This window comes from Mesoplodon bidens, assembly GCF_964165515.1.
Source record: "Mesoplodon bidens genome assembly, chromosome: 2".
In the NCBI taxonomy this organism is placed as follows: domain Eukaryota; kingdom Metazoa; phylum Chordata; class Mammalia; order Artiodactyla; family Ziphiidae; genus Mesoplodon; species Mesoplodon bidens.
This window is the reverse complement of record NC_138177.1, coordinates 171,355,414-171,381,509: the sequence shown is the minus strand read 5'-3', so window position 1 is coordinate 171,381,509 and position 26,096 is coordinate 171,355,414. Positions and strand designations below refer to the sequence as shown.

Sequence of the window (26,096 nt, the reverse complement as noted above, 5' to 3'; positions counted from 1 at the left end):
CAATACACTTGTGTGAATGTATATGCATGCATGCACACACACACACACAAACACACACACACACACACACACACACACACACACTCCCTGCAGCCTATGGCTGGGTGAAGGGGGCTGAATCTTAGATTAACTTGTTGCTATGGAAACTGTAGCAGCTTCTGCTTCTCAGTGTGCTGGTGATGGTGGGGCAGGGGTAGGAGGAATCCCAGTCTCTGTTGTGGTAAAGAGGTTAGGGATGCCCTGGGACCCAGCAGCCTTGGCTGGGTACCAGTTCCCACTGAGCCCGTCCTAAGAGGGAGCAGTCCCTTTCATCTCCCACACCCTTGTACCATCCCCAGGACCTCAGGCCCAGAGGAAACAGGAAGGATGAACCTAGCCCCTGCCCCAAGGAGACCCCATCTAATGGGGAGGCACAGTCCTCTTTCCAGTAAATATTTGATAGAGATGAAAAAGACCCCACGGTTGACTGTTAGCCTAAAAACTAAGAGGCACTTTTTCTCTCTGTTACACCTAATAAGTGCCTTTGTCCCCCCATCCCCTCCTCCTTCCAGGCAGATGTATGTGTTCCCAGAGGCGCAAAATTTATTTTTAACTAATTTAACATTCTTTAATTACAAAAGTAATACGTATTCAGAGTTTTCAATAAAAAAACTCTCGAACAATTCAGTTGAATATAAAGTAAAAATAGAAGTCCCCCTCCCCTGTGCCCTGACCCACTTGGTTTTGGGTGTTTCCTTCCAGAAATACTACACACATTAAAAAACACACATATGTGACACACATATATGTTTTGAACAATCACATATACAAACTGCTCCCCAATTTACTTTTTAAATGTCTTTTTAATTCACTTTTTATATGCAGTAACATTATTCTTTTCAGTGAACAGCTCTGTTTTGACAAATGCATGTAGTCAGGTAACTCGCTCCACAATCAAAATATAGAACAGTTGCAATTTACTTTTTGGAAATAAACTCTATCTTGGACATCTTCCCATATTGGTTTGGAAAAAATCTGCCTCTTTCATTTCACTGTTGTATGGTGTTCCATTGTACGGATGTACCATAACATATTTACCAACCCCTAGCGATGGACATTTAGACAGTTTCCAGATTTTCACTTTTACAAACAGTACCGTAATAAATATACAATATGGGCACACGGATATTTGCATCCTTGTGTATTACCACAGAATTAAATTCCTAAAAGTGGAATCGCTGGGTCAAAGGAGATTGTGCATCTTGTTGAGAGATAGCACACGGCTAAATCATTCTTGTACAAGTGTGCTTCAGTGCACAGTCCCACCAACAGTCCATGAGAAACTGTCTTCTTGTTGACAACTATGGTTGTCATCAAACATTTAAATATTTGCTAATCCAGAAGATTAAAAAAATCATAACATTTCAATTTAGAGCAATGCTCACGAGACTGAGCATTTTTTCATGGGCTTATAGAATCCTCTCCCTATGAACTGCCTGCAGATGCCCTTAACCCATTGTTCTATTGAATTTATCTCCCTTCTCCTCCACCCCAGTGATTTATAAGAGCATTTTCTTGAAAATGATCTTTGTCATGCGTGTTGCAAATATATTTCCCAGTTTATTCCTTGCCTTTTGAAGTGTTTTGTACTTGCACTAAACAGATTAAATCCACAAAACAGAACAGAAAGTCCAGAAATAAAACCAAATATACATGACAGCTTTGCCAGGATAGAGGTAGAGAACTGATAAGCCGTAGGGACTCAATGAATGAACTGTATTCAGTAAATGGTGATGACGTTTGTACTCTTCATTAAATCAAAGAAAAGGCTGTTTTCTATTTCCTTACATCAAAACAAATTTTTTTGTGAATCAAAGATTTAAACAAACAAAAATAGAATCACAAAAATTCTAGAATTTTTTTTAGTAGGAAAGACTTTTTTTTTTTTTTTTTTTTTTTGCTGTACGCGGGCCTCTCACTGCTGTGGCCTCTCCCGTTGCGGAGCACAGGCTCCGGACACACAGGCTCCGCGGCCATGGCTCGCGGGCCCAGCCGCTGCGCGGCATGTGGGATCTTCCGGGATAGGGGCACGAACCCGTGTCCCCTGCATCGGCAGGCGGACTCTCAACCACTGCGCCACCAGGGAAGCCCGGAAAGACTTTTTAAGCATGACAAATGAGAAGACATAAGGGAAAATGCTGATAATTATAACCACAAACACACAGAGTTTTAAACTTTATGGCCAAAAACAAAAAAGGTGGGTTTAGAATATTATCCATGGTATGTGATTTTCCACGGTTTTCCTGGTTTGGACTTTATCTATGGTTTGGGATTACTTGTGTTGATGTTTCTCATGGGTAATGGGGAGCAGGTCATGTGTCCTTGGGTACTACAGGGGCAGTCCCCCGGGAGGAGCTGGGGTGGCCAGGGGAAGAGTTGTGGCTGGGAGTGGAGGGAAGAGGGCCAGCCACCAGGAGCTCAGCCTCCTCCTCTTCCTCTTGCATCCTTAGCCCTTGCTGAACAGTGGCCCGGACCTGAGCCAGGGCCCCAGACTCCGGGGTCCAGGGGCCCGCAGGCCCCCTCTGCTGCCCCAAGGCTGCCAGCCCTTCCTGCCCTCCGGCCAGGAGACCCAGGCTTGGAGCCCCATGAAAGAGCTGGATCTTGGGTCTGGCCTGAAGCCTGCCTCAGACAGCTGCAGCCCTGGGGACCTGGGTAAGTGCCCACAGGGTCCAAGACCTGACTGGGGACAGGGAGGAATCCTAGGCTGTAGCCCAGCCTGGGAGGGGGCATCTGCTGTGGCCCATCCCTCCCAGAGGACCTCACCAATCCCTCTCTCCCAATCAACCTGGCCCTTGGGCTGCCTGTGAGGCTCCCAGGTGTCCTACCTGTGGAGTGACCCGCCACCCTATCTGGCCCCCTCAGGTACTGGCTTCCTGAGAGGTGGCTCTGCCCTACTCTTGGGGACAAGCCAGTGCCACCCCTGCTCTCCTAAGGAAAGAGTTGTGTGTTCCCTGGGGGTGGGAGGGGGGAGGGGGACTGTCCTTGCTTAGGGGTGTCTGCATCCTGGGGAGGGATGATGTCGCCTGGGAATGGACCCCCTGTCCTGCAGCTCAGATCACAGCCCGCTTGTCCCTCCGCCCCCAGAGCTGTCCCATCACCCCTCCGCCTTCGAGACCGAGACGTCCTCGGACTGGGAGCCCCTAGCCGAGTCCGAGGAGCAGGCCAGTCCCCGCAGGCCCGTCAGCCCAGGACCCGTGCTGGGCAAGGCCGTGGTCAAGGGCCTGCGCGACAGCCAGCCTTTGCAGTGGGAGGTGAGCTTTGAGCTGGGGCCTCCCGGCCCCAAGAGGGGCAGCGCGTGCGAGCCCGACCTGTGGAGCGAGACCTTCCACCACCTGGCGGCGCGCGCCATCATCCGCGACTTCGAGCAGCTGGCGGAGCGCGAGGGAGAGATCGAGCAAGGTGAGGGCCTAGGGCCCGCCCCCTCCTAGAAGCCCCGCCCCCTCCTAGAAGCCCCGCCCCATGCCCCTCCCCTGCCTCTCCCCCAGGGACTGCCCTCCTCCCCTGGCTCCACCCCCTTCCTTCCCCCCACTGCCCTGCCACCGCCCAATGCTCCGCCTCCCCTCCCCATCGCTGCCCCCAGGTGCCTCCCTTGACCCCCACAGTCCCCTACACACACACACACACACACACACACACACACACACACACACACAGCGGCTCAGGGCTCCACCCCCTGCTTGATCTGCCTCCTCCCAGCCCTACGCTCCTCCACACCTCCCACACCCACCCGGTGACCAGTCCTCTCCTCCCTCCTTTTCGTCTGCTACACGTCCCTCACCCCTCCTCACTTCCCAGGGCATCTCCCTGCAGCGCCCCTGTAGGGCTCCAGAGACAGAACCGTGGGGATCGCCCTATTCCACCTGCCTTGCTCCTCTGGGACCACACCTATCTTTCCACAGAACCCCTAGATCTAATCGGTCCACCCAGTAACCAATCAAGGCCATTTATTGAGTACAGATCAGCTGGGGGCGAGGCTCAGGGCTGAGCAGTGCAGTGACCACCACCATCCCTGTCCTTACTTATGAGTGCTTGACACAGATTAGCAGGGAAGCCAGCCGACATTAATCAAATACACACAATTAATTGAGTGCATTTGTCCTAATGCTATTAAAAAGAAACACAGGGATCCAAGAAATTGTATAACAGGGATGGTGGGGAGGCTAATTTAGTTCAGGAATTGGGGCAAACTTTCAAGACAGTGATTCCTGGGATCTTGATGGAACACACCTGGAGAACAGATAAATAGAGATATAAATAGAGAATATTTCCATTATTGGTTATAGTTTATGCTTTATTTATATAACAATGCTACATGGTTTATATTTTATATTATTTGTATTTTTGTAAATGTTTTTTTTTTCTTCCCATGAGCACTTTACCTTACAGTTTACAGGACATTTGTCCATCCTTCACGCCAAGGAGACTGCTCACCTGCTCAGTAGGAAGAGCCTGGGCTTTGGGGACCATCCTGAGTCCTGATCTCAGGTCCATTCCTAACTTGCTGTGTGACCCTATGCTCACCACTCTCCCTCTCTGGTTTGTCTCTGCAAGGTTGTCCCAATGGGCCAGACCAGTGGTCCCCACACAGCCAGGGGACCTGTGAAATCCTGCAGCAAGATTCTCATCACAGAGCTGCAAAATGAAAATAGAAGATACTGACAACACAGAGATTTGGGTTTTTTTTTTTAATAACACTATATTTAAGGAACACAACTGTCATTTTTTATTAGATGTCTTACCTCTTTTACATTAAAATATCCTTATTTTATGAAGTGATGGTGGAGGTTTTAATAATCTTGAGGGTTTCTTTTAAAGGACCTTAATGGCAAGTTGGTAGCTCCTTAATTTTAAGGGCTTATTTAATTCCGGCACCATGGATCTAGCCCTCCTTTTAGCTTCCAGAGCTTCCATGTCAGGGAGGACTTTCCCACTCTACACAGTGACCCACCCCCCTTCTCCCTCTGCAGGGTCCAGCCGCCGCTACCAAGTGAACGCCGTGCACACCAGCAAGGCCTGCAACGTCATCAGCAAGTACACAGCCTTCGTGCCTGTGGACAGAAGCGAGAGCCGTTACCTGCCCACTGTCGTGGGATACCCCAACTCTGGTAAGGCAGGTGCACGGCCAGGGCTCTTCTGAGGACCAAGCAACTCCGAAGGGGCCAGAGGAAGGGGACTGGGATACAAAGCAGCCTAGACTGGTGGGGAGGGGTTCAGGGAAGGGCCTTGAAGCTAAAAGGCTCCCCAGCAGATGGTTTGGCCGCCAGAGGGTAGGGGGCACATGAACCCCCATCCCACTGCTCTGCAGAGGGCTCTGAAACCATTCCACTCCCCTTTTCCCACTGAATGAATATGACTTGATTGTATTTTTCCAACTGGTATGTGCTCACTGTAGAAAAGTCTAAAATATAGAAAGATGTGGATGGATCTCGAGATTATCATATGAAGTGAAATAAGCCAGAGAAAGACAAATATCATAGGACATCACTTATATGTAGAATCTAAAAAAAAAAAAAAAAAAAAAGATACAAATGAACTTATTTACAAAACAGAAATAGACCCACAGACATCGAAAACAAACTTATGGTTACCAAAGGGGAAAGGGGGAGAGAGATAAACTAGGAGTTTGGGATCAACATATACACACATATATAAAACAGGTAACCAAGAAGGACCTACTGTATAGCACAGGGAACTCTACTCAACATCTTGTAATAACCTATAAGGGAAAAGAATCTGAAAAAGAATATATCCGTGGGTGTGTGTATATACATATATATATATATATATATATATATATATATATACAAATCTGAATCACTTTGCTGTATACCTGAAACTAACACACTATTGTAACTCAACTATACTTCAATAAAAAAAAATTAAAATTAAAATTAAAAATTAAATATAGATGGGCTTCCCTGGTGGCGCAGTGGTTGAGAGTCCACCTGCCGATGCAGGGGACACGGGTTCGTGCCCCGGTACAGGAGGATCCCGCATGCCGCGGAGCGGCTGGGCCCGTGAGCCATGGCTGCCGGGCCTGCGCATCCGGAGCCTGTGCTCCGCGAGGGGAGAGGCCACAACAGTGAGAGGCCTGCGTACCGCAAAAAAAAAAAAAAAAAAAATTAAATATAGAAAGACATAAAATAAACAAAAGTGACTGGGACTGACAGCCATCCAGAAATGAGTACTAATTAATCCCTTGGTGTGACCATCCTGCCAGACTTCTTTCTACAGTTGTCTACATGTAGAGAAATCAAAAGACAGATCATTTTGTATAAATTAGATCATACCAATATGTGCTCTATCTTACAAACTCTGGGTGTGGGAAATATCTTTCCGTCTTTTCATTTTAACAGCAGCAGGTACCCCACTGCAGGGAGCGATCATCATCATAACAGCCAATTAGACAGTGTTCCAAAACCCTTTATATACATTAAATCATTTAATCCTCAAAACAGCTCTGCAAAGAAGATACTGTTTCCCCCATTTTACAGGTGGGGAAGCAGAGGCAGAGGGGGAAGTAAGGGGGTAAGTAACTTGCCCACGGTCACACAGCCATGAAGGGTAGAGTCAGGCTTTGACTCCCAGTAGCCTGGTGTCAGAGTCTGTGCTCCCTCCTACTCCTCTCCACTGCCTCTTTTTTTTTTAATGTTTTATTTATTTATTTATTTATTTATTTATTTATTTATTTATTTATTTATTTTTTTTGGCTGCATCAGGTCTTAGTTGCAGCACGCGGGCTCTTTGTTGTTGCGTGCAGGCTTCTCTCTAGTTGTGGTGTGCAGGCTCCAGAGTGTGTGGGCGCTGTAGTTTGCAGCAGGCAGGCTCTCTAGCCGAGGCGCGTGGGCTCAGTAGTTGTGACCCGTGGCATGTGGGATCTTAGTTCCCCAACCAGGGATCGAACCCACATCCCCTGCATTGGAAGGAAGATTCTTTACCACTGGACCACCAGGGAAGTCCCTCCACTGCCTCTTAAGGTTTATCAGAATGTAGCCCCCTATTATTAGACCTTCTGTTTATTCCCTTTTTTTTTTTTTTTTTTTTCGGTACACGGGCCTCTCACTGCTGTGGCCTCTCCCGTTGCGGAGCACAGGCTCCGGAAGTGCAGGCTCAGCGGCCAGGGCTCACGGGCCCAGCCACTCCACGGCATGTGGGATCTTCCCGGACCAGGGCACGAACCCGTGTCCCCTGCATCGACAGGCGGACTCTCAACCACTGCGCCACCAGGGAAGCCCTGTTTATTCCCCTTTTGATTATTGTAAATTGTGCTGCAAAGAACATCTCTGTGCACCTGTCTGGTAATCTCCTCAGGGCTGACATTCAGAACTAAGATTGTGTATCAAAGAGTTGGCCCATTTTAAATTATTGTGATGTATGTTATCAAACTGACCCTGCCCCCAAAGAAAACCTCATGAGGGAGGTTTTCTACCCTCACCACCACTGAAAATTGTTTATCTTTCTAAACCTACTAAACTGAGAGGGGAGAAAAGTATCTTCGGGGAATTTCTTTAGCTTCTTTGTTGAAAACTTTTCTATGTTTATGGACTATATGTACTTTTTCTTTCCTGAATTATCGATACATTTTCTGTTCTTTGTAGCAGCTTTTTCTTTTTTCTTTCTAAAGCAGACCGCCTGAAAGAATTGTGTTTGGAAACAAAATATGCCTTTTCTGATTCCTCTGCCCTCCCCCCACCCTGCTTTTTAAAAATCTGGTACCAAAATATTCAACAACCCACTCCCTCCCTCCCTCTCTGCCTCAGTTCCTCTGATTTCAGGTTCTGGCCAGCAGCCCAGGCTGTCACTCCACTGGGTCTTCTCACCCACTGGGCACTGTCACCCTGAATGATGTCACCCCCTCCCACTCATCTCTGACCATTTTCTTTAGCTTCTGTAGCCACAGTCTGGGAGTTTTAAGGACCAGGCACATATCTTAACCCAAGTCCCACAGCCCCCTAAGATCTGGATCAGCACTTCCCAAAATGTGTTCCACTTCCCAAACTAGAACCCTGGTTCCGTGTCTTGTTAATGGCCATTCAGCACAAAAATAGGAAATACCAGACTAGGAAAAAACATTTCTGAATGGCTGGATTAAATAAAACTTAAAAGCTTTCTTTACTGCAGGACTTCTCAGAGCCTTTAGGGTGTTAGTATACATCAAGAGGCTCAGAGAATGGACTACAGTATGAAGCTTCTTCAAGACTTATTTTCCAATGGAACTCTTCATTTTTTAAGGAACAACTTCCAAACTAGTGTTCTCCGAGAAAAGAGTTTCCCAAAACACACTGTTGGGTGCTGTAGCTTCAGCTTCATACCCTGATGGTGATGCTCTGGGACTCAGGGCCCTGCCCTGTGGGAGGGGAAACTGGGACCTCAGTTTCTGAGACAGCAAACTGAGAGAGAAGGGAAATGGGGTGTTTCTGAGAAAACCAGCCTTTTAACTACCTAGAAAACATTGGTGCTTTCTGAACATTATCTCAGCAATAGAATTTACCTGGCAAGGTAAGCATTATTCTCCCCATTTTCCAGGTAAAGAAACTGAGGCTCAGAGTGGTCAGTACCCCATCCAGCTAGTCAGAGGTGGGGCTGGGGTTCAAACCCAGGTCATTCTGGCTCAGAGCTCATGGTCTTACCTTCTGCAGTGCCTCCCTGCCTTTAGATAATTGACAGAGTGAAGCCAGAATCATTCCTGCCAGCCTTGGGGAAGAGGCAAAAGACTGGCACAGTTGTACCCATCTGACCCCTTCTCCTTGTCCTCATGAAGGTGCTGTGTTGCAGATGGTCAGCTCTCGGGTGCTGACCCGACAGTCGAGGGGCACTTCTGCTGGTTTCAGGCGGTCCCAGACGATGCCTGGGGAAGACTTGGCTGCAGGAGATGGCAAATTTCAGAACCTAAGTAAGAGCCGCCTCCGGTGTACTCTGAAGCCTGGGCCCCTAGCCACTGCACCCTCATGTCCGAGGCCCCGAAGGACTCCCTCTGAGTCTTCACTCTGGGTCTTATGGGGCGAGAGCAAGGCCAGGTTTCCTGGATTCTCTGAGGCCTGAGATGGGCAGCGGGGCTCAGCATGGCCCAGGCATGCATCATTTACACAGCTTTGCTGAGAGAGCCACCAGGCGCCAGAGAGCAGCCTGGCCTCCCTGCCCACGTGCCCACACCATCCCCCACCTCTCTCTTTTCAAGGTCCACCAACCCCAGTGTCTGTTTCCCGCCTCCAACCTCTGAGTCCTCCCAGGCACTGAATGCCAGGAAACCTAATAAAGGGAAAAGCAAAGAGGTGGTTCCATCCCACCTTCTGCTTCTTCCAGGATTCCCAAAAGCATCCTTTCCACCTTCACCTGATTTCATTGTGCCTGCAACTTGGGTCCTTGAAGATCCATGACTTGACCATTTGGTGACCTTGCACCAATTCACAGGATGGCCTTCATCCTCTGTGTCTTGGATGTCTGTGTGTCTTTTTGTCCTACTAAAGACAGCCTAACTGCTGCACTAGTCCTAACCCCTTCCTACGTGCCCTCACGTGTACAATGAGCATCTCCTGCCTTCTTCTGTGCATGGGAAGGACATCAGAGGTCCCACCGGGCCACTAGCCCCGACCCCCAGATCATAACAATGTTTTACCTGAGGGATTAGAAAGTGCTCAAAGACTTTGATGGGTTAAAAAAGGAACAGTTTGTAAGGAGGTGAAAATCCCGAGGAGGATCTCTTCAGAATTAAGGAGTTCTGCCAGCTCCTTGGTCCCTCAGAGCCTCCGAAACCAAAGGGAACCTGCTCTACCCCTGAGCCAAGCTGGCTTACCAGTCTAGAGGAAACTTCTGGTCTACCCTTTCCTTTCTCTGTAGCTCAGCTACTGGTGGCCCATGGCTTCCATCAAAGTCACAAATCCCTTCTTTTGAGTTGTCCTCTGGTTCACACACAGTGTGTAGGACGTCTAAACTCTTAGTCTATCCCAAGCCCTTTCTCTCCCCAAGGATGACAATGGCTAACACTCACTGAGGGTTTTCTATGTGCTGGGCACTGCTTTAATTATCCATGACTCCTCACACCCATCTGAGAGTGTTTCTTTTATTTTCCACATTAAGAGATGAGGAAACCTAGGCTCAGAGAGATTAATTGACTTACACAAGGTCACACCGCAGATGCACGAGAGAACGGAGGTTTGAACAAGCCGTGTCTGGCTCCAGAGTCCATGAGGTTAACTAACCACCATGCTCTCTGCCTGCTGGTTGCCTCATTCATTCAGTCACTGGTTCACTCTTGTGCTGCCCCCCCGAGCACCCAGTGATAATCAGAGCTTCTTGCCCTCACAAAGCTACTGACGGTCTCATAAGAGAGACAGAGGCTTTGCAGAACAAATCTGTGCATGAAGCTTTTTCCATAATTTGGATCATTCCTATATAGTATATATGCCCATCACTCTCCAGCCATTGAAATATTATAATAGTCATAAGAATAATCATCCTGATTATATATTATGAACAAACGATGTGCACGTATTATCCCCATTTTACAGATGGGGAAACTGAGGCTCAGAGCCCTCTGACATGTCAATGCCATGTTCTGATGCCTCCTGGAGAGCTGGCATGAACCCACCTTTCCGCCCACCTCCAAACACCATGCTCAGGCCTCTGACCTGTTCCTGCTTCCCTGCTGGGTCTGTAGCTCTCGGCTTTATTGAGCAGTTATCCTGGACCAGGCACTAAGCACTATCTGTGTATTATCTCATTTAATCTTTACAACAACACAGATCAATACTATTATCCCCGATTTGCAATTGAAACTTATAAAGTAAGTAACTTTCCCTGGGGCCACACAGCTAATCATTGGGAGAGGTGGGATTTGAACCCAGGCATGTCCGACCCTTACAGTGGAGCACAGGTGGTATCTTTGGGAGATGAAGGCCCATCCAGGCAGGGATGGGAACCCTGACCTTTCTCTCCCAGCCCATCCCCAGGTGCTGTGAATTCAGACCAGCACTCTCCTTGGGAGGATGGGAGGTAAGGAGGAGGGCTGGGGAAGCTCAGGCCTCACTGGCTTCCTCTATTGTAGATGTGGAGGAAAGCCCCGCTGCGCCAGTCAGTGAGAACACATCCCTGGGCCACGGGAAGTACGCTAGTCCTGAAGGTGAGTGGGCAGTCTGCCTGCTCTCCCTTTAATTAAAATAGTGATAGATCTTTGGGCCAAGAGAGTGTCTTAACGCAGCAAAGTCCTTGTTGGTTCTTTTATTCCTCAAAACAGTTCCATGTACGATAAATAGGAGTATCCACACTTTAAAGGAAGAAAACTGAGGCCCAGAGAGGTGAAGTGACTTGCCCAAGGTCACACAGCACGTTGGTGACAGAGCTAGGCCAGGAATCAGGCGTCCCAATTCCCAGCTGAGGGACCATTCTACCACCTCCCTCTGCCGAGAATCTTCAAGCAATGTGCCCACTGAGGAAACTCAATGTCCCTACTCGGGGCTGAAGGGGGTTGATGTGAAGTTGTCACTGTCCTCACAGGTAACCTTCCAGAAGATGCCAGGGGCCACCAGCCAAGGGAACTTGGAGGCCTGCTTCTTTACACACGGACCCACGTATTTCTCCCCTCCCCATATCAACTGGATTGGAAACAGCCCTGCAGCCCAATCATTAGCTCATATCCCTAGGGGTGTAGGCAAGCCCCTGGCCCTCTCTGGGCCTCTGTTTCCCCATCTGGGTAGTGAAGAGCTGGACAGGGTCATCTGTCAAGCCCTAACTGTCATTCTCTGGCTCTCCAGGTCCCCTGCGCAGTCTGGCCACCAACACCCTTTCTTCCTTGAAGGCCTCAGAGACTCTCTTTGGATCCAGGTACATGGGATTTCCACTGGGGGTTCACTCTACCGCCACACGTTTTCCCAGGACTGTCCCTAGCTTGGAAGGCCAAAGGCAGGCCCAGGCTGACATTTACACAAAAATGAACAATCTGAAGGATGCCAAGAAGGACCCCTGCCCAGAGATAGCACCGTCTTCAGGTATCACCCTGCTGAAACCACCTCCGCCCCAAGTTCACGTCCCACGGGTTCACGGTGTCTTTGCAAATGCAAGTCCCCCTGAGAGGGCTAGCATGAGACTCTCTGACCACTGGGCTGAACAAGAACATGCTATCAAAAGAGGGTCCTAAAAAGAACACTACCTCGCCCCTCGCCCGGGCAGCTGCTAACTGACTGAGTGCTTCCGGGGAAATGCACAGTCACGTGAGGAGGTCTCTGTCAGATCCCTCTCCAGCCCTGGCTTTCAGAAGCTGTTGAGTGGGCTCTCCGGGGGTGGGATGACCAGGGACACCACTGGCGCAGCGGTGGTCACTCTTCCCCGGCTCCACCCACACAGGCTGAATCTCAACAAATCCAGGCTGCTGACGCGAGCGGCAAAGGGCTTCCTGGGCAAGCCACTGACCAAGGCTCCAGAGTCAGCCCCAGGGAGCCAGAGCTTGGACTACGTCCCGCTGGTGAGTGCCCCAGGCCCCAGACCTCAGGCCCACACTCAGCAGAGGGGCTGCCCCCTGCTCCCCCTCCACCAAGGGAAGAAGACCTAGACCTTCCCTCCCACGTAGCAGCCGGGCAGAGGGAGTTTGCCTGAGCCCTCCATCTGGGGTTTAGGAGTGTTGCTAAAAGCCGGCGCCAGCACCGTGAACGTTCTTTGCAACCTGCCGCCTTCGCTTTAAAAATTCACGGGAATCTTGCACTGTACTCCACCACCTCTGTGTGTCTGTTTTTCAATACATAAAAATAAGCCTGGAAATGACTCACAGGCAAGTAAAATGAACACCCCAGGGGCATGCAACGTGTTTAGCAAGTGGCTCTGCAGATGCCCCAGCATGCGGGGCAGGGAGAGAAACCCAGGTCGGGAGTGGGTGTCTCTGAATCGAGGAGAAAGGGAGCCTGGTCCTGCCACATCGGGGGCTCAGCAAGGTTGGGGAGCAAGAGGTGCTGAAAGGAGGGACAGGGTTTGAGCTTCACTGCCCCGCTGCAGCCCCTGCACACCCAAGTGCTTAGTGTCACTTGGAGTTTCCAAATGTCCCGGGCAATAGAGCAGGAGGCATGTATTCACTCAGCAAGGATTTGTTGAGCCAGGCACAGCGCTAGCCCCTGGAAGACAACCTTGAACTAGGTGAACATGGTCCCTGCGCTCACGGCACTGCCAAGGAAGCCGGGCAATTCTGATCGTTAGGTGCTGTGATGGGAGCAGTTGGGTTTGGTGGGGGAGATGGGGAGGGAGGGAGAAACCTACTCCAGGCTTGAGGTCAGGGAGGAATGACGCATGACTTCTGGAAGAATGTAATGGTTAAGCCCATTGTTTACATGCTGAAGTTACATGGTTAAGCCGACAGTTTACACATGAGAGAGAGAGCTTGGGGGCTGGAGAATGGGTGGAGGGGAAAGAGTCAAGGACGAACCAGCGCTTTGGAAATCATAGCTTGGATTTATCCTAGGAGAAAATTGAAACTACTGAGCTGGTGGCCTCCAAAAAGTGACAAGGCCTCTGCCTTACAGATACCCCTCAGGATGCAGGAAAGATGGAGTGAAGGTGGGGGGACAGGGGAGGGAAGTAGAGGCAGGGACAACATGACGTGGCAGATGGTGGGCTGCAGAGCTGTTCAGAAAGTGGGACCCGTTGGGACTTGGTAACCGATTGACATGGAGGGAGGGAGAGGGTGGTTAGCTGCTGAGAGTCGGTTGGATGGCAGTGGATGGTCCCAGTGGCCGAGCTGGGCCCACCTGCCCAGGACAAGAGGCAGGTCTGGAGTGAGGATGTTGAGCTGGGCTTGGAAAGTCATCAGCTTGAAGTACCAGTGGGATAAAGCATGGCAGTGCTCGGCTGGGCTGGGTATCCTGCAAATCCCCTGGGTAGGTGGGGCGAGCTGGCTGGGGGAGGTATGAACCAGCGGGCTGTGTGCACCCAGACTTGGGCATGGCCTGGGGCTCCATGGGCTAAAAAGTTTGAGGCCCACTGAGGGGCTCCCCCACACACAGGTGTCTCTGCAGCTGGCCTCTGGAGCCTTCCTTCTCAACCAAGCCTTCTGCGAGGCCACCCACATCCCCATGGAGAAGCTCAAGTGGACCTCACCCTTCACCTGCCACCGAGTGTCCCTCACCGCTCGCCAGCCCCTGAGTCCCCAGACGTGCACCAGCCCCTCACCTCGGCACCCCTCCTGTGACAGCTTCTCCCCAGAGCCTCTGGTCGAGGGCAAGCCAGGCTGGGAGCCCAGGGCTGCGGTAGAGCGCACAGGGCAGCTGTGGGCCACAGTGGTGGCGCTGGCGTGGCTGGAGCACAGCTCCGCCTCCTACTTCGTTGAGTGGGAGCTGGTGGCTGCCAAGGCCAACTCGTGGCTGGAGCAGCAGGAGGTGCCCGAGGGCCGCACGCGGGGCGCACTCAAGGCTGCCGCCCGCCAGCTGTTTGTGCTCCTGCGACACTGGAATGAGAGCCTGGAGTTCAATATGCTCTGCTATAACCCAGCTTATGTGTAGTGGGGGAGAGGGGGCTGGGGGAGGGGACCACATGGGCCGGTAGGGGGACTCTTGAAACTGTAGCCAATATACTGGTTGCTAGGAAGAGCCCTGGATTGGCAATCAGGAGGCCTGAGTTCAATGCCAACTTTGGTACCACCTAACTGTGCAACTTAAGGCCAGCCCCTCCCTCCCTTCTGGGCCTCAGTTTCGCCACCTGTAAAATAAGTGGGTGAGGTGAGGGAGTTGGACTAGAACCCCAGAATGTTCCAAGGTTCCTTTCCAGAGAGCCGTGGAATTTACTGCCACTGAGGGGTGGGGAGAGAGAGCATACAGTTTAAGCCTGAGTTCTCTCTGGAGGAGGATCACATGGGCAATGCCCCCCTCAAATAAAGGGTGGATGAGCGGCCCCAAAGCCTGAAAGTAACCAGATCCGCAAGCCTGCATCCAGGCAGAGGGAGACCACCTCTGCCAGCTGCGTTGTGGGATGAGCGTTTGTCTCCATGGTGACAGTCCAGGACCCTAAATCCCACTTAAAAACTGCCTGGAGAACCATCCTTCCCAGCACTTTAAAAGAGTCATCCGGGGAACTTTTATTTTGGCTTGGAAGCCCTTCATATATTTTAGTGTTGGTTTGCAGACTATTTGTGACTTCCTACCTAAAAAGAGGAGATGGGCAGGACAAGGGGAGGCACCCTGCAAGCCAAGGTGTTAGCATTAAGCCGCAGTCTGTGCAAAACCAGTCCCCAAAGAAGAGCCATGGTCACAGAAGTCAGTGGAGAAACCAGAGGACACCTGAAGTAATTTTACAGACATTCAGGGATTGCGTAATGCAAGCTCTATCCCCTTGTGTTGAGGGGCTAGAGAGCCACCCTGTGTCAGCTGCATTTTGGGATAGTGGGGGCCCTCCCTTGCCACAGCACACTGTGAGACAGAGGGGCTTTTTTTGCAAGAGAACCTTGCTTGGCTGCAGTGCATCTAGGGATGGCAGCTTCCACTGGGAGCCGTGATTTATTCAATGAAATGAAAGACTCTTGAAGCTTCAAAGCAGAAAGCCCCTGGGGACGTCCCTCTCTCAGGCCCACCATGTGTACCATGTGGGGACAGGTGTGTCCCAGCCTCAGATTCCCTCGTGGCTGGGGCCCCATCACCTCTGTCCTGCAGACTCCCTTGGAGGTGGGTCTGGACCTCACCAAGGAAGCCCATCAGCTTGGGACTCCACACTGAATCCATGCCCTTGCCCAGCCCCCTCTCCAGGGCCATAACCTTTCCTAACCAAGGAAAGGATTCCCTTCTGGCCCCAGGGCCCTGGCGAGAAGCACCCTCCCCACCAGATGTCCCCCTTCAGGGATATGTGGAGGACCCCATGGATCAAACACCTTCATGAAGTCTCATGAAGACTCAAGAAATGCCCAGTCTTCAGCAGCGGGTGAGAGAGAGGGGTGTTTCAGCAGAACACCCATCACGTATGGAGAAAAGGCAGCCCCACCAGGATGCGGTACCCTACCCCGCACGCCACCCGCCCCCAATGCACAGCCCCGCCCAACCCTCCTGCTGTGCTGTAAAATCTCCCACGAGGGGATTTCACCTCCCCAGCCCTTCTGAGGCTCTCCTCAAAAAGCCGGTGACCCATCCCGCATGGAGGGGAAGGGGCTGGAGACTTCAGATCAAGTCTCATCTGCTGCTTGGCTGACTGTTCTGCTTCAGACCCCACCCCCACCCCCGCCCTGGGGAGGAACCCAGCCAGGCAGTCGCCCACACGGAGGGATGATGGCTCAAGGCTCTGGCTCCAGACCTTGTCATCTCCCTGCATGCGTCCTCCCCCACAAAATAACACTTGTGCAGCTATGCAGCCAGCAGCCCCAGCTTCAGGGGAAGGAGGAAGGGGCGTGGCATCCCCTTCTTGGTCCCCCAGGAATGGAAATATTGTCAAGCTGAGAGCTGAAATGCCTGGCACTAGTTTGGGCAAGTGGCTATCCCTCTCTGGGTGCCCTGGAGCCAGGGTTGGCGGGCGGGTTCCCCCTGCTTTGATATTCCCAGATTCTCTGCCTCTGAGGTGTTTCCCTCTTAGTGACCATGGACTTGCTTGATTGTCTGTGTGACCTTGAACAAGTCTCATGTGCTTTCTGGGCCTCTTTCCCCCTTAAGGTGACCAGGTGGGACTGAGCTGGCCAGCCTCTTGCTTAACCTGCTTCTGGGCCTCCAAGCTCAGTGTGGACAATGACCAGAGCTCAGGTGGTCCAGTACCTTCCCAGTGTAAAACCAGTGCTGCAAGACACCTGGAAGGAGGAACTGAGAAGCCCAGCAGAGCGATGGGCACACCACCCCCTTCTCCAGGGAACTGTCTCAGACCCTTACCCAGTAGCAGTCGCTGGAGCCCTGGACAACTCTGATGCACAAGCAGGTAGCTGACTTGTGCACTCCCTGATTCCCCTGCTCAGCACTCAAAGGTGCAGAGGAACAAATGCTCCTTGATTTCAGATAACCCAAGGGCTTTGGGGGACATCTGGGTAAGAGACATTGTTTAAAAACTCCAGTGGTATTGAGAGGACATGGGTCTCGGGAATCTGTCCCCAGGATTGCCAAGCAGAGGACCAAAGGGACTTGCTTTAAGGAAGAGAGAAGAACCTTAGGTAATTAGCACATACATTGAAGCTAAAGTGGTTCCAAGGGTTCTTGAGTAGGTGAACCGATGCCCCAGCAATCGGGATTGATTTGGATTAATCTGGATTCTTTGTTAACCTAGCCCTTGCTTTCTAGGTCATGCGGAAGGACGTTCATGCCCTGCCTGGCTGAAGAATCAGGAGGGTACAAATGCTTAATGGCGTTATCCAAAAAAGCCCAGACTTTAGTGGAAAGAACGTGGAGCTAAAAGCTGGGGAATTTAAATGTTGGTCTAAACTCCACCACTACTTTGCTGTGTGACTTCTGGCAAGTTGCTTGCTTTCTCTGGGCCCCATTTCATATTTTGTAGGATGAGGTGACACTAGATCAGCATTTTCAGCACTATTTCTTGGTTGATATGTGAATTAGCAATTCATAAGAAACTGTCTGGTGGGCAAATATGTTGGGAAAACACTAGCAAAACAGATTTCTTGAAGTCAGGACAACTCAGTCCCATGAATCTGTAAATATGCATTGTCAGTCTCCATCGGGTGATTCAGGTCTCTCTCCCTGGGTTATTCAGTAGGGAAAATGCTGGTCTAGATCCCCCCTGGGTTCTTCAGGCACTGACATTCAAAAATCCTTTATTGAGAGCCTACTGTATGCCAGGCACACTGGGGCGGCGTAGTGAACATATTAGGTGGTGTTCCTGTGCTTTTTGGAACTTGGTGAGAAGCATTTCAAGGATGTCTGCTCCATGAACCGTTTCCTCACTTCCTGGCCACCCAGGTGGGTGTGTCTTGACTGGCCACACCCCCACCCTGTGGTCCTGCCCTCTGTGGGTGTGGCCTCCGGCACCATTGGCACTGAAGACCGCCCTAAGCTTTCTGACACTCATTGGTGTGTGAATAAAACTGACCACTTCAGCCAGGGCGGAGGTAGCTGTGGGCCTCCTTGTCCAGGGAAGCGGGGCGGGGACGGGGGGAGTCCCTGCCTCAAGGGTCCCACCTGCGGCTACACCCAGAGGCAAAGCCCTCACTCTCAGACCCCTCGGCTGAGGAGACCAACTCCAGATCCCAGGAAAACTGGACCCCACACGTAGGCAGACTTACACTGGACGTGGAAATAAGCAGCATGTGTTTCCATCCAGCACTGTTGTTTTCTCAACCTGTCCCTTGCCTGTGGACCAAACCAATGGCATCTACTGTCCTCCACTGCTAGGGCTGATGAATGGAGTAGCTGGTCCCAAGACCAGCTACTGGTGGCTTGCTGCTGGTGGGTTTTCACCTGCTCCTCAGACATTTGAGAAAGCAAGGGTTCCTCTTCTTCCCTTCCAGCTGTTCACGTGGAACAGCTGTCAGAAAAGACTTCTCAAGTTTCCTTTAAATCCTGACTTGTCCCTGTTGGTCCCTACCCTTATTTGAAGGAGTCTCCTGAGATCTGTGTGCAGCCTACCCCAAGGGACTTGTCACCTCCTTCACCTGCCTGGCTGGAACCTGTGTGACACTGCAGCACCTGCCGTGGCAGGGTCCAAAGGCTGCCTCTCACTACTTTCATATTGGAGTAGAGGTGGTGCCCAGACACAAATGCATTCTGCATCCTTAATGCCCTGGGAAGGGAAAGAGAAGGGCTCTGCTACCCCCAGGAAATAGGTTGTGTGTTCACTGCCATGGCATTTGGAAGATCTTTTATTCCCCACCAATCTAGCAAGGACTAGAGAAAACAATGAAAGTGGGCACATTCCTCAGCTGTAGCACGCTCTGCAGTGCCAGTGTAAAAATAAACAGGGCAGGGGCGCGTGCGGCATTTTGCAGCTGGATAATCTGATCTGCAGAGATCTGTCCCAAGGTCAGGAGCTTGGCGGCATCTCCTGGCCAGGCCCCTAGTCCCCACTGTGGAGCTTCCTGACCCATGTGTTCACCCGGCCCCCAGCCTCTCAACAGCACTGCCTCCCAGGTAGCCTGACAAAGTGGGATTTCTCCTGTTCATGCTGCAAATCCCTTTGGCTCAGAGCCAGCGGCCTTGAGCTTACAGCCGCTTTCCAAGGCAAAGCGCCTCCTCTCACTGTGGCCGAATGTGGGCACACCCGCGGCATAGTTTCACTATTTGCCCAGATGGCTTTGGCTCAAGTGGCATGGCCGGTGCTTGTCCCCCTCAGAGCCTCAAGTGCCTACAACGGGCTACCCACCCCCTTGCCTGCTCACCTGTAATGTCCCCATGGTGCCTGTGACACTTCTTGTTCTTGGAATACACATCACCTTTCTGCCTGGTAGCCAGTTATGTAGACATTGTGGAATCCTGGACACCAGCGTCTAGTGTTCACCAATAATTAGCAAAGCATACCCTGGGGCTGTATGCGTGTGCCTGTTCTCAAAGGAATGGCTTCTTTGTAAATGGTGGCTACTGTTCTCTTAAGGGCTTTTAGCTCATAAAAACTGTTGAACCTGATGATAGGACGAAATTATACTTGTGTCTGCTCTTTTGTTCTCGAAGCCAGTGCTTGGCTTTCAAAATAGTGGTTCAGTGATCCTTTTGCCTCACTTAGTGTGATTACATCTGTCTTACGTTTGTCTCTCTCAGGTAACCAACTGTCCCCCAGTTTGCCTGGAACTTGGTGGGGGATGGGGTCCCAGGAGGTGGGACTTTGAGGTTTTTTTTTTTTTTTTTCCAGTACACGGGCCTCTCACTGTTGTGGCCTCTCCCATTGCGGAGCACAGGCTCCGGACGCGCAGGCTCAGCAGCCATGGCTCACGGGCCCAGCCGCTCTGCAGCATGTGGGATCTTCCCGGACCAGGGCACGAACCCGTGTCCCCTGCATCGGCAGGCGGACTCTCAACCACTGCGCCACCGGGGAAGCCCCGACTTTGAGTTTTAAAACTGGGACAATCCCAGGAAAATTGGGACAAGTTGGTCACAGTAGTTCCCCCAGAAGCAGAGCCTGAGATAAGGATTCAGTGCAAATAATGTATTTGTGTGATTCTACGAAACATCCTAGGCAAGTGAGGAATTGAAATAGCTGCAGGAAGGACACCCAGAAAGGGAATGTTACTAACCTGGTTACTACTATGGGTGTGGACCCTCATCCCCCTGGGGAACTCTAGGAACAAGAGTAGATGCACATCTCAAAGCTCACAGGGAAGGAATGGAGTGTATGTGCATCAGCTCTATTCAGCCACTGGTGAGGGTCCCTCCCTCCCAAGGGCATTACTTGTGGCTGGTCACAGGTGCACCAGCCATGCTGACTTCTGCAGCTAGAGAAAGCCACTGGCAAAGGACAGGTGCCAGCAGGTGTTCAGCCCCTGTGCACTGAGCTGAATGGAGCTGAGGGGATACAGCCAGGCACTGACAGCACCTGCTGCAGTATCTCTGCAGAGCTGTTTTCCCCATTTCAGATTTTTCTCAGAAGCCATTAGTGGTTCCACAAAATATATTTCTTTGAAAATCGTCACCAGCCACCATTTCATCTTGGAATCTACACAGACTGACCCCAAAACCAAACACAAGGTTCATCTGGAAATCCTCTAGCAGCCTGCCTTGTTTCCTCAAAATCATTCATCCCTTTGCAGCGGTCGGGGAAAACAGTGACTAAAACAGGAATTCCCAACAGGCCAAAAGCATCACCACAACGTGCTAACAGCCCCTAATAGAAAAAAATGCCAGGAGCCAACAAGCTGAGATTAAATGGTCAACAGAAATACTGTTCGCGGGCAGCTTTCATTGGTGATTTTCAGCCAGGTAATGGCCTTCACTAAGACAGACAAGCCCTTTCTCTGATCCCCACCACAGCTCCAAGCTGCTGAGGGACCCAAGGTCCCTTTAACACCTCACTGACTTACATGAGCTGGGCACTACCTCCACCTTTCTAGGAAACTTCCAACTTGCTGCTTTGTCCCCTTCTCGCATTGTGCATCCTGCAAAAGCTGGGGTTGGGGGCGGGTGTGTGCGTGTGCATCCTGCTGGGATGGCAGTAAGGGTCTCCTAGTCTCTCACACCATGAAAAACACGCACAGGAAAGCAGGGACTCGGGTTCTCCCCAGGAACTCTGTAGAAGGAGAGAATGAAGTGAGCCCAGTGGGTCTCTGGACCTCCTGGGTCCTCTGTCCTATGGCTGCCTGTCCACTCCAAGGCACTGCTGGCCCCCTGAGCTCCCTTAGACTCAATTCATCTTTATCCTGGTCTGAAAAAGGGAGAAAATACTAAGTTGAGTCCCAGCCTAGCTCTGCCAAGCTCTCTTCTTCTGCCTTCCAGCACAGTGGCCCTCAGTCCCATCTGAGCATCACCTAGAGTCTCTCAACCATCAATCCCTCTTGGAAGCATGCAGACCACCCACCCAAATTCCAGGACACACATCCTCTAGGATATAATGAGACACTGGTAATCTGCTAGAAGGGGGTCCTCCCATGCGCTGGGGTGGAGGAGAGGTCCTGGTTACCCAGGGTGATGGCCACCCCCAGCTCCTGAGCCCTTGATAAGATCTGGGGGGCAAGTTACTATCATGGCTCCCTCAGTCACCACAAGCAGAACTAACCTTCCCCTACACTACTCTTAAGCTCCAAATCCTCCAGGTTGCAGATATGGACCCTCCCAGACACTGACCCAGGGCCTGTCTATCCTTCATTCCTGACTTCAGAATCTCTTTTCCTTGGCAGGAAACCAGGGGGCTGCCTGCACAAATGCCTGGGCGCTCAGAGCCTGTTCTGATACCTTCCAGCAGAGGGCGCTGTGGGCATGCACTGCCTTCCAGATCCAGGGCCTGGGGAGATAACATTTGGGAAAACAAGAGCAGCAGGGATGAAGGGAGGCTTTAGAAGCTATTCCCGTCCCCTGTCAACAGTCTTTTTTCTCTCCTAAAAATGGGTGATTCGTGATGGCTAGGAAGCCCACTGAAAGGCTGTGCCAGTCACGTATTCACCCGTGTGTGTCCAGATACCAGGCTAGCTCACCTGGGACTGGAAAGGAGAGATACCTACTTGGTCCCTCCCTTCTCTGCCCACGCCTCCTCCCCCCACCATATAGAAACCACCCCCCTTCCTTCCCCCAACTCCGTGCAAACCCACTTCTTTCAGGAAGTCTTTCCAGGCCTCCCAGGAGCAGCTTCTTATGGGATATTTTATTAGTGTATGTATGTGTGTATGTCTCCCCCATCAGACTGGAAACTCCCAATCACACTTGGCAATCTCTCCCCGCAGGGCAGGGGCTGTGTACCCACACCAGACTGGAGGCTCTCCAAGGGCACATATCTTATCTCCTCCAGCAGACCAGGGTTTTTCTCAAATAGGGCTCTGTCTCCTCCAACAGACTGTACACTCTCGGCGGCAAGTCTTGTGTGGCTCCTGTAGCACCTGTTTTAGGACTCTGTTCACAGACGGTGATCGGATGAGGACAGCTCTCTTCCCCACTGCCCCAAGGGGGGATCTGAGTTGCCCCCAAGTCCCATGAGCTTTGCACACTGGGTAAGAGAAAGATGGGATTTGATCAGGCAAAAGATCACCACTTTGGGAAAGAAGAACAGCAAGTGGGTGGATGAGACTTGTAAGGGACTGAAGCCACCAGCCCCCCTTGTCGGCACCACACCTCCGCCCTGTTCCTGCGTCTCCTCTCTCCCATCTGCACGGTCACCCAGGATCGGGTCCTCCGCACTGCACATCACAGCCAAGGTTCATTCCTTCAAGAAACATGAATTGTGTTGCCTACTAAACGCTGGCCCTATTCTAGACTGGGGATACAGCGATGAACAGAACAAAGTCTCAGCCTCTATCAGTTTGCTCGGGCTGCCATAACAGAGGACCACAGACCAGGAGCTTAAAGAACAGAAATGTATTGTCTCACAGTTCTGGAGGCTAGAAGCCCAGCATCAAGGTGTCGGCAGCATTGACTCCTTCTGAGGGCTGAGCGAAGGATCTGTTCCAGTCCTCTCTCCCAGCTTCTGGTGGTTCCTTGGCTTGGGGCAGCATAATCCCCATCCTCACATGGCATCCTCCCTGTGTATGTGCCTGTCTCCAAATTTCCCCTTTTAATAAGGACACCAATCATATTGGATCAGGGCCCACCACAATGACCTCATTTTAACTTGATTACCTCTGTAAAGAGCCTGTCTCCAAATATGGTCACATCATGAGGTACTAGGGGTTAGGAATTCAACATACAAAGACTGTTTGGCAGGGGGAGATTCAATTAAATCCATAACACTGCACTCATGGGGCTGATGCCCTAGTGGAAAGAGAAACAAGAAACACAAAAGCAAATAAATATATATTGGGGTAAAAGGTAAAGCAGAAAAGTGAAGCAGTTATAGGGGAAGCGGATAAAAGAGTAGGGAGGGGCTTCCCTGGTGGCGCAGTGGTTGAGAGTACGACTGCCGATTCAGGGGACACGGGTTCGTGCCCCGGTCCAGGAAGATCCCACATGCCACGGAGCGGCTGGGCCCATGAGCCATGGCCGCTGAGTCTGTGCGTCCGGAGCCTGTGCTCCGCAACGGGAGAGGCCACAACAGTGAGAGGCCTGCGTACCGCAAAAAAAAAAAAAAAAAAAAAAAAAAAAAGAGTAGGGAGGATGCTATGTATCCGAGAGCAGCTAGAGAAGACTTCCTGAGAAAGTGGCATAGGAGCAGAGACTGGATTCTGAGTGCTCCCCAAGCAAGCCATTCATGTCTGCCATGTTTTCTCCGCCTATGATAGGTGTTTACCAGGAGGAAAGTCCTTCAGAGTTCAGTGTGGAGCTCACCTCCTCCAGGAAGCCTTCCCTGACCTGCACCCCCACCCCAGGGCAGACTCGACCTCTCCCACAGCCCTTTATACTCCAGGTAACAGCTATTATGAGCACTTCTCAGGGGTATTTCAAGGCTGTGTGGTCAGGTGTCTCCCCTCTCAGACTATAAGCAATCTGAGAGCAGAGACTGGGCTTCAATCACCTCTAGGCCCCCTGTGGTGCCTGGAACATTGTAGAAGCTCAGTAAACACGTGCTGAAGTGCAAGGTTAGAGGGTGACCCAGTCACTCTCTCTTTGGTGAAAATAATCAGAAGTTCTAATTTGGGGAGTCCTAAATGTCAGACACGATTCTAAGGCCTTCCCATTGATTCATCTCGTTTGCTCCTCACAACTCGAAGAAGTATCTTTTCGATGTTATAGATGAGGAAACTGAAGTTCAGAGACATGAAGTAATCAGCTCAAGGTCAGCCAGCCAGAAATTGGTGGGGCAGGATCCAAACCCAGGTCGGCCCAACTCTAGGGCCAGGCCTCTTTACTTCAAGACATTCATTCGTTCATTCACTCCACCTGTGAATTCACCCCATGTCTACTGTGCGCCGGGTACTGCAAGGCTAGGCTAACCAGGCCAAGTAGGGGAGGGGAGTGTTTGTTACGGAGCGTTACATATCTCCCACATTAGACAAAGAACTGCCCTGCCATGCTCAGGTCCAGGGACTGCAGGCTCACTGCCCCTGTGCCCACCAAGTCCGCTCCGCCCCACACCATCCCTAGAAGGCAAATATAGCCCCCCTCTTCCTGTCCCTCCCCAGAAAGGCAGCCAGGGGCCAGGAGGCTTCAGACACAGGAGGAGAATGGGTGACAAATCCTCCTGCCTTTCTCTCTTCTTCAGACACTGCTTACCGGGGCCCAGAGACCGTTGCCTTTTCTCCACTGTTTTTGCCACATAACCCCCTCCTACTCCTGCCCCAAGGAGGGGAAGCAGCAGATGGGCCCTGGTCTGGGACCCAGGTCCCAGCTGCTCCTTCTGTGGGCAGTCCTGACATGTCAGAGCTGGAAAGGATGCTAGGAACCTCCAAATGTCCGCAGCACCCCCGCTTTACAGATGGAGACACTGAGGCCCAGGAGGGACAGGACCTGCACCAAGGTCACTCAGGTCCCCTAAAACCTGCCCTTGTTGGGTCTAAAGATCCCACACTACAGCTACTCTAAGGCAATGTCATTAGAAGGTCCCTGGGAAGATACGTGTGTGTAGGTAAGGACTAGAGACACGTGACTTCAGGGAGTAATACCTACAAGCTAGGTACTTAGGCTGGGGAAGTCGGGTCCTAGGGCAGCAGAGAGCACTGGGTGAGGGGGAGCAAGGGCTGGAAAGAAGGCTGGCACACACAGAAAACAAATCTTGCCGCTTTCCCAATTCTGTAGTAAAATCCACACCCCCGATGCTGAAATAAGATGGGGGGAGGGGCCATCCACACCTCCCAGCAATCATTCAGTGAGGGCAGAGGTCATTTCAGGTGCACAGACTGTGTGCCCCTAGGTAAGTCCCTTTCTCTCTCTGGGCCTCAGTTTCCCCATTTGTTAAATGAACGTGGTGGACTGGATAAGTCTCAAGGTTCCCTCCACCGCTGAAGCTGGTGAGTTTAACATCCTGATTCCAGACTCCAGAACATTCCAGGATGAAAGGGTGGTGCCCCTATCCCACTCTCAGCCCCTATGAGGTTGTGTCAGCTCTCCTGGAGATGAGGACTCTTCCCCCATGGGGCATAAGACTCCCAGCGTTCAGGCGGCAGCATCTAGCATGGCCACATCTGGTCCAGGGATGGAGAAATGAGCTCCGGGCATCTGGGGAACGTGCAGAGCACAGAGCAAGCCCGGAGCCTCAAGCAACAACCAACCAGGCAGATCGACTGGGTTCAGTTCCGGAAAGCTCTGTGGCCACCTCAACAGCCCTTGGGGCCAGAAGCTTGATGAAATTATAGCCACCAGCAATCAGAGGTTTGGCCCTGGGTAGAGTTTCTGGGCTGGCCACTCCCTCTAGCTTCAGCTTGTCACTAGCTATGGGAGTCACTTCACCTCTCAGAGACCCTGTTTGCCCATCTGGAAAATCACCACACCTACCTCAGCGGTGTTCACAGGGAGAAATGCACTTGGCCCAGTGCAGCTCAGAAGAGGGACCCAAAAGGCCCCTGCACAGCTGCTTTAAATCAGTCTCTATGGGGGGGAGGAGCACAGCACCCTGGGTTTTATTAAACTGCAACTCCAATCCAGAGGACAATTTTTAGGGTGACA

General features: G+C 51.4%; 1 protein-coding gene across 1 annotated transcript in view; it reads left to right on the top strand.

The window, feature by feature from the left end:
- VWA5B1 (von Willebrand factor A domain containing 5B1) overlaps positions 1-14,516 on the top strand; it is a gene marked incomplete at both ends in the record, with an annotated part of 40,509 nt that extends 25,993 nt beyond the window's left edge. Inside the window, 8 exons of the mRNA XM_081224609.1 lie at positions 2,490-2,691; positions 3,124-3,438; positions 5,007-5,144; positions 8,801-8,932; positions 11,084-11,158; positions 11,790-11,859; positions 12,379-12,496; positions 14,022-14,516. Coding sequence (XP_081080735.1) covers positions 2,490-2,691; positions 3,124-3,438; positions 5,007-5,144; positions 8,801-8,932; positions 11,084-11,158; positions 11,790-11,859; positions 12,379-12,496; positions 14,022-14,516 — 1,545 coding nt within the window. The remainder of the gene's footprint in view (positions 1-2,489; positions 2,692-3,123; positions 3,439-5,006; positions 5,145-8,800; positions 8,933-11,083; positions 11,159-11,789; positions 11,860-12,378; positions 12,497-14,021) is intronic.
- Between the last annotated feature and the right edge of the window lie 11,580 nt (positions 14,517-26,096).